Source organism: Aethalodelphis obliquidens, unplaced genomic scaffold (genome assembly GCF_003676395.1).
Source record: "Aethalodelphis obliquidens isolate GAN/ISIS:26980383/991018 unplaced genomic scaffold, ASM367639v1 scaffold57, whole genome shotgun sequence".
Lineage (NCBI taxonomy): Eukaryota > Metazoa > Chordata > Mammalia > Artiodactyla > Delphinidae > Aethalodelphis > Aethalodelphis obliquidens.
In genome coordinates, this window is record NW_020838001.1 from 145,865 (window position 1) to 153,900 (window position 8,036).

Genomic DNA, 8,036 nt, shown 5'->3' on the forward strand with positions numbered 1-8,036 from the left:
AACTTCTGCCAGAGAACTTGAGGCAGCTCCCATTCTAAGCTGACAGCCACGTCCCAGAGTTTCTGGTCGTTTCTTTCTCAGAATCCAGCCCAAGGAGGCCCCTGCCCAGATTCCCAGCTCGGAAGCACCTCCCACCTGCCCAGGGCACAAACCATTATCGGTCCTGCCTCATGATGGAGGCCACGGGGCCGGAGAGCCCGGACAGCCGAGGCGTCCCCTTGCCCTGCCTCACGATGGAGGCCACGGGGCCGGAGAGCCCGGACAGCCGAGGCGTCCCCTTGCCAGGCACAACGGGCGCCGGCCTCTCTTGGGACAACGGCACCAGACACAGCGTCACACTCCCTGAGCCGCTGCCGGCTCTTCACGTGTTCCTGCCAGCGGTGTACGCTGCTATCTGCGCCGTGCGGCTAATGGGCAACGCGGCCGCCATCTGTGTGATCCTGAGAGCGCCCAGGATGAAGACGGTGACCCACGCATTCACCCTGAACCTGGCCATCGCGACGACTCTTCACACCGGTGCTGCCCACCAACATCGCCAAGCACGTGCTGCAGCGCTGGCCCTTTGGGGAGCTGCTCTACAAGCTGGTGCTGGCCACCGACCGCTGCAACATCTTCTCCAGCGTCTACTTCCCGGCTGCCATGAGCATGGACCGCTACCTGGTGGTGCCGGCCATGGTGCGGCCCCGCCGCACACCCCGGCACACTGTCCGCGGGGCTGAGACCCCCAGCCTGTGCACCTGGCTGTGTGTCACTGTCGCAATGCTGCCCTTCTTCACCTTCGCCGGGGTCTACGGCAATGAGCTACAGGTCACGAGCTGCGGGCTGAGCTGCCCACGGCCTGAGCGGGCCTGGTTCCAGGCAATCAGCATCTACACGCCGGTGCTGGGCTTGGCGGTGCCCACGGGCACCCTCTATGTTCTCTACGTGGAGGCTGCAGGCCCTGCGGCTCCACTCCAGAGCCAAGGCTCTGGACAAGGCCAAGCGGAAGGTGAGTCTCCAGGTCCTGGCTGTGCTGGCCGTGGGCCTGCTCTGCTGGACGCCCTTCCACCTGGCCTCAGTCGTGGCTCTGACCACAGACCTGCCCCAGACGCCACTGGTCATCATCATCTCCTATGTCGTCACCAGCCTCGGCTACACCAGCTCCTGCCTCAACCCCTTCCTCTAGGCCTTCCCGGACCACAGCTTCTGGAAGAGCCTCTGCACCACGTTCCAGTGCCCGGGGGCATAAGCACCCCTCCCTCGCGGCCCACGCAACCGTAGAAAAGCTCTGCTCCTTTAGAGCAACACCCCACTTGTTCACATCCCATCACTATTTTCTCCAGACAGAAAGAGAAAGACCCACGAAGGCTGGCCACCAAGCCCGCAGAGGTGGCCATGGACCCACCCCTGTCTCTGCCTCCTAGACAGCCCTTGGGTGGCCAGCTGCAGGGATTCAGGTCCCGCCGACCCAGGCAGATGGTCCTGGCACAACAGACATCCTGGGGGGCACCTGGGGCAACAAAGCCAGGTGTCGCTGTAAAAGCCAAAGGCGCACATCAAAGGAGGCCATGAAGCGCGCTCTCACAGCCCAAAATTCAGGTGACATTCCACCAGGAGGCCTGTGCCCGTGTCCCCTCCTGGCTCCCTCAGCAGGGCTCAGGCTCCCTTGAGCACCCCATGCCCCTTGTGCCCTTCATGCCGATGCCTGTGGTCCCCTCCCATGTCCTGCTATAGGACCCAGGGCCCTTCTGCCAGGACCTCTGGAGGGGGCACCTGTCACTTAGACAGGCTGGCACCTGGACCCCTTCCCCCCTGAGGTGTGGCCGGGGGCCTAGACTCTGCCAGCAGGGGCTCCACCTGGGGGTGGGGTGGGGACACTAAGGGGCTGGCTGCTCAGAGACCACTTCTGCCACGAGTCCCTGAAGACGGCTTTGGTGGGCCTCGGCCAGGCTCCGCACTCTTGGCCCCACGGCTCCCAGCTGCTTCCAGGCCTGGAGCTCCAGCCCTGCCGTTCCGTAAGTCACCTGCCCAGCACCCGATAACCCTGCGAGGCTTATGGGGCCCCAGGTTGGTTTTAGTCCTTGTGACACGGCTCTAGTCAGTCTGTTCCGCTGGCAAGCAGGACACACCTTTCGCCACCCGGTGAGGTGGCCCCCAGGCTGCATGGCCGCCTCCCCCCCACCCGGTCACGTGGAAGAGCTCGGACCCACGGCCCTCTCCCCTTCCCTCTCTCAGCCTGAAACAACTCAGAGGCTACCTCCGTCCTGTTATCTTTCTGACCACATGGTATTAGTAAGCTATTACTGTATAAAACACTCCCCCAAAATTAGCAGCTCAGAACATTTACTAGTTCACAACCCTTGTGGGTCAGGAACCTTCCAGCAGCTCTCGGCTGGCTGCAGCTCAGGGTCTCATGACATTGCAGGCAGGACTTCAGCCGAGGTCCCAATCACCTGAAGGCCACACCGGGGCTGGAGGAGCCGCTTCCTCTCGTGGCCACTGGCCGGAGGCCTCGGTTCCTGGACCTGCGGGCTGTCCCCAGGCTGCTCGGGCATCCTCCAGGGGTGGCAGCGAGCCCACAGGGCAGCAGCCGAGAGAGCCAGGCGGAAACCTCCACACCTTTAAGGCCTACCTGGGAAGCCATTCTGCTTTCTGTTCCTTAGAAGCGAGTCCCCAAGTCCCACCCACACTCAGGGGCTGTGGCCACTTCTCAAACCGCCACTAGCACCCAGCCTCCCCCACGAAGAACTAGCTGTTCCCGATCCGCTCTCTCACTGTGTTGCAGTCACACCTCTCCAAGCAGCAGCCGTGATTACCTCGTCAGCGTTCATCCTGCGCCCTGCGAGCTCCTCGAGAGAAGAAGTTGCGGCTCCCACACCCCAGCTAAGACCCCAGCTGGGCCGAAGCGAGGCGTGAGTGCGCGTGGCGTGAGCGCGCGTGGCGTGAGTGCGCAGCAGCAGGGGCGGGGCTGTGTCAGCCGGAAGCCCACGGGAACGCCGGGCCGAGCAAGGGTCTCCCACCCCGTCCCCTGCAGAACATCTCCCTAGCACAGGAGGTGCCAACCAAGCCTCCTCAACGGACCGCACACTTTTTATCCCCTGGGGTGGCCCCCGCCCCACACACAGCCCAGCAACCGGAGCCACCGTCTCGCACTGGGGTCCATGGTGGGGGCCGATCAGGGGCAGGCCCAGCCAGGCGGTCCACACCCGATGGGAGGGAGGGTCTTCACGCAGGGCCCGCGACACACCAAGGGTGGGGGAGACATGGGCCAGCCAAGGTTGCAGGGAGAGGAGAGCCCTCACCGGGATCCCGCCCGAGTGAGTTGTGGACCCCGGGGAAAACGCCGCCCCCTCCACCGTGACTCCGGAGATGGACTGGGGAACGGGGAGGGAGTGTCCCCATGCCCTGGGCTTCTGGGCCCAGAGAGAACTGGCCCTCTCCTCCCACTCCCCAAATCCCCTCGCCGTGGCCCGGACCCCGGCCCCGCACCACCCGGCGCGGCCCCTGGGCGCAGCCTCCCGCGGGCCACAGCGCCCCTGGTGGGCAAAGTCCAGAGCGCCAGGCGAGCCCGCAGCTTCCCCGCTGATCCGCTGACCGATCCGCTGACCCTCCCCCGCCCGGCCTCCCCCACTACCCCGTGAGGAAGGTTCGGCGTCCCTTCTGCGCAGGCGGGGAAACCAAGGCTCAGCGAAGCCGGGAGACTTGACCGAGCCCAGCTGGTGGGGGTTGGGCGGGGGCGGGGATTGGGGCACGGAAAGGGGCAGGGGGCGAGGTGGCGATGCAGGCTGGGGGCCGGGTCGGAGCGGTGGGGCGTGGAGGTGGGGGCGGGGCGGGGCTGGAGGCAGGGGGCGGGGTCGGAGGTGGGAGCCGAGGAGAGGTCTGGGTGCAGGTGGAGAGGACGAGCCGTGGTCCGCTTCCGAGGTCCCGCGGGCTGCTGGCCTGCCCCTCAGCCCTGCCTGGACGGGGACGAGCGCAGACGCTCGCTGTGGGTTCGGCCTGGTTGGCAGCCCGGAGCCCACCCTGAGCCGCCTCCTCCGCCAGGACCCCGCTGCCTCCCCCCGTGCTAACTGCCACTGACCATCTTGCACAGGGCGTTCCCAAATGGCCAGAAGCCCAGGAGGACATCTGTGCCCTGGAAGGGCAGTGTCGGCAGCACCAAAGTGTCCGCCGGGGCCAAGCTACAGATGTAAATGTCGGCTGTCTTCATCCTGGTGTGTCTGCAGAGGACGGGGAGGAAGAGGCTTCATTTGGCCACCTTGGCAGACCTGGCAGCGAAGGGCAAGGGGCCATCACAGGGGGCACCCTAAACTTTCCCTTGATGCTAAATTTTTGTGTTAACAGCAATTTGCTTGTCATTAAAACTTATATAAACCCGGACATTGGCCCCTCTGCCTGTGCCCACGCACTGCGACCGAGCTGGGCCTGGATGCCCCTGCGAAGCCCCTCTCTCTGACAGGGTTGTCTGCCCGACAGTCAGCCTGGGTAGAACCGGGCCCACGCAGGAGCCAGGAGGATATCAGAATCTCAGGGCTGCCAAAGGAAGCGGTTCTGTGCATCTGTCATCAAACTCCCTTGGATCCGCCCAAGGAACGAGAAAGGAGCTAGAGCGGGGGGAGGTGGGAGTGAGGAGAACCCGTAGCCCACTGTGGGGAAGCACCCACCACTGGATCCGCCACTGGAACCTCTGGCTACAGGGGTGGGGAGTGCAGTGCTGGATTGTTTGGGGAGAAACTTTGTGCTGAAGCAAAGAAGACAGGCCCCCGGCACGTCATGAACTAGTCGACCCCTTCCCAAAGTGGGACAGTCTGCCAAGCACAGAGCCAGGTGGAGAGCACAGAGCAGGTTGGAGGACGGATCTACCTACACCCCACGTGCTAATCCCAGAGAATTTACCCCAACGGCCCCCCAAAGAGTCAGAAACACCTGTTGCAAGCAGAGCGCCCTGACCAGCGTGCAGGGGGTTATTCTGACCCTCCGTCACGGCCCCTGGAGACAGTTCAGGGCTGGTTACGTGCAGGGGAAATCACACTGTCCACATGCATAGATACATGGAGACACGTGTTACACCACCACAAATGCACATGGCTTTCAGCCTTGGCACAAAAATGCTGCAGCCATAGTGGCTCTGGTCCTCAGAGCCTCCCGCTGCTGGCAGCACGGACAGAGCCCCGTCCTCCCCAAGGACGACCCCACAAGGCCAGGGTCCCCAAAGCAGGAGAGGCCAGTCCAGAGTCAGCACCTCCTCCTCTTTCCAGGTGCCTCAGCTCACCTGGCCAGGTCTGCAGCTCAGCTAGCAGGTAGAGGCAGCTCTACCACTGCAGATGTTTCAGCAGCTTGTCTGCAGGGAGAACGCTGGCCAAGTCACCGAGCTGCAGCCTCCATCTGCAAACTGGGAGGGTACTTCTCTGGATGGTCACAGCGGGCAGGGTCCCCACGGCTCAGATGGTCCTTGCAGCCTCCCTCAAGCAGGTCTGCCAGCCCCAGCTCTCCTTCCAACTCTGCATACGAAGCCGCCTCTGACTGGGAAGCTCAGGCTTCCCCCACAGATAACTGGGGGCTTGAAATGAAGCAGGGCGTCAGTCACTGGGGGTGCAGGGCCGAACCTGTCCCAGCTGGCATCCTTCCAAGGCCACCAGGACCCAAGCAGGACACACGGTCCTGACAGCTGCACAGTCGCTGACCTCTGATGGAGTCTGAAAGGAGGGCTTCGAGGGACAGCCCGAGGGGGGCCCAGGCAACCCAGACAGAGCACCACAGAGCCCTCCCCACCCCACAGCTGAGGCCAGGCACGTGGGGCTGCTTCACAAATGACAGGGTGGCCTGCGGCGGTCCTCCTGACCGCCTCGCAAACCTGAACGGCCACGTCTGCGGCGCAACAGTTCACGTGTCCTGGAGGGAACAGGCTTGCTGAGAAGCCTCCTAAGGAGTTCCACTCTCAGGGCGAGTCCCACTGCCCAGGGATGCCCACTGGACTCTCCAGGCGGCGCCAGGCCCATCCAGCTGCCCAGAGGAGACACTGCAAGGGTCCATGCAGACAGCACACAGCACGAGGGCACGTGGGACTGTACAGCCGCTGTCACGCTTCCGGCTGTGTGCCCACCCGGAGACGGATGCAGCAGGGGAGAGGCCAGGACGGTCCATGAAGCTTGGCAGTGCCGGGCATGCTCACCAGTGAGTCCTGCACCCCTTCCCCGCCCTCCACTAGGAGGGCAGCCCTAATGCTCTGACCCGTCCCGTGATGTCACCAGACCCTCCAAGGCCACAGGGTGGCCCGTGGAGGCTGGTGATGCGCAGCTGCACGTCTGCCTAGAGAGCGGTGACCTGCGTGAGCTCCGTGTTTGGTGTGGATGGGCTCTGCGGGCTGACAGGCACCATGGGCAGGTCCACGCCTAGTCATGCCGGCCGTGGCACCATCTCAGAGGTCTTGCGAGCATGAGCCACATCCTTGGCGATGCTGCGCACGCGGTCTGACACCTGCATCTCCCGGCGCAGGGTGGGCGCGCAGCAGAACTTGCGGAAGCAGGCCTTGAAGTTCTCGTCCAGGAAGGCGTAGAGGATGGGGTTGAGGCAGCTGTTGACGTAGCCAAGGGCCGTGCAGAAACGCAGGATGGCCACCACAGTCTCACTGCCCGGCTGCACGCCCAGCCCCTGGACCAGCACGAAGACCTGCACGGGCGTCCAGCAGCCCACGAACACAGCCACCACCACCAGCACCAGACGCGTGATGCGCCGCAGGTTCCGGTCCTTCTCGCGGGAGCCTGAGAGCAGGCGGACGCCTCGCAGCCGCCGGATCATCAGGCTGTAGCAGACGGAGATGATGAGCACAGGCATGATGAAGGAGAAGAGGAAGATGCAGATGGCAAACACGGGGCCCCAGTAGTCCTGCGGGGTGGGGATCTCCACCAGGCACTCAATCTCTGCAGGGAGAGAAGCAGGGTCAGGGAAGCTGGGCAGGTGGGCAGGGAGAGAGCCACCCAGAGCCAGGGGAGCGTGGCACTGGGGAGGAGGGTGCCCTGCACTGACCTTCATCCTCAACCTGTGCCGAGCCCATGATGGCAACGGGAACGCCGACAACAGAGGCCAGGGCCCAGATGGCCACATTGACAGCCTGAGCCTTGCTGGATGTCCGGACGTCAAGGGCACGGATGGGGTGGCAGATGGCTATGTAGCGGTCCACGCTCATGGCAGTCAGCGTGAAGGTGCTGGTGAACATGTTGTAATAGTCAATGGCGATGACCGTCTTGCACAGGGCGTTCCCAAATGGCCAGAAGCCCAGGAGGACATCTGTGCCCTGGAAGGGCAGGGTCAGCAGCACCAGAGTGTCCGCCAGGGCCAAGTTAAAGATGTAAATGTTGGTAGCTGTCTTCATCTTGGTGTGTCTGCAGAGAGGACGGGGAGGAAGAGGCTTCATTTGGCCACCTTGGCAGACCTGGCAGCGAAGGGCAAGGGGCCCTTCCTCTTGGCCATCACAGGGGGCACCCACTCTGCCCCCTGCTAAAATGTAGGTTCATGGGCCCAGCCCAATGCCATGGAGCCTGAAGGCAAGTATTTTAACAAATTCTTCAAGTACTTACAGCACACAAAAAATGGTTCGCAACCTAAAGACTTGCCTGCCTTGGAAAGGATGGGTGTGGGGTTGGGGGAGCAGAGTGTCTGCCTGACCCTGCATGAGAGCAGAAACAGGACTCATAAGACAAAGAACCTGTCCTCCTCCCTTTCAAGTCTCCCCCAAGACCCTTCTTGGACCAAAATGTTGGCCCTTCCACCACCAGAGGTTTCCAGGGGCTCCAGGATCTGGAAGAGCACGCCAAACCAGGCCTCACTGTTGCCTAGCAACCGAACAGGAGATGGTGACAGGGATGGGGCAGATGCTAATGGGGTCTCATTGTATGCAAGACCCTGGCATGGGTCTGGAGGAATTGTGGGTGCTTAACAACTACCTGCTAAACGAATTAATAGTTGTTATAATGGTGATGGTGGTAGTGTTGGTGATGGTGGTAATTATGGTGGTGGTGGTGGTGGTGGTGGTGGAGATGGCGCTAGCAACAGTGGTGGTG

General features: G+C 62.9%; 2 protein-coding genes across 5 annotated transcripts in view; one reads left to right on the forward strand and one right to left on the reverse strand.

Moving 5' to 3' along the window:
- The first annotated feature begins 233 nt into the window (after window positions 1–233).
- Window positions 234–1,228, forward strand: NPBWR2 (neuropeptides B and W receptor 2). Its single transcript, XM_027086621.1, is given in 3 exon segments — window positions 234–502; window positions 504–926; window positions 928–1,228. Coding segments are annotated over 3 exon segments (993 nt in total).
- Window positions 1,229–4,712: 3,484 nt separating this feature from the next.
- Window positions 4,713–8,036, reverse strand: part of OPRL1 (opioid related nociceptin receptor 1) — an 18,156-nt gene continuing 14,832 nt past the window's right edge. For all 4 annotated transcript variants that reach the window (XM_027086654.1, XM_027086653.1, XM_027086652.1 and 1 more), the window contains 2 exons: window positions 7,003–7,358; window positions 4,713–6,896 (listed from right to left, as the gene is read on the reverse strand). In XM_027086654.1, coding sequence (XP_026942455.1) covers window positions 6,373–6,896; window positions 7,003–7,358 — 880 coding nt within the window. In that variant the 3' untranslated portion in view covers window positions 4,713–6,372. The remainder of the gene's footprint in view (window positions 6,897–7,002; window positions 7,359–8,036) is intronic.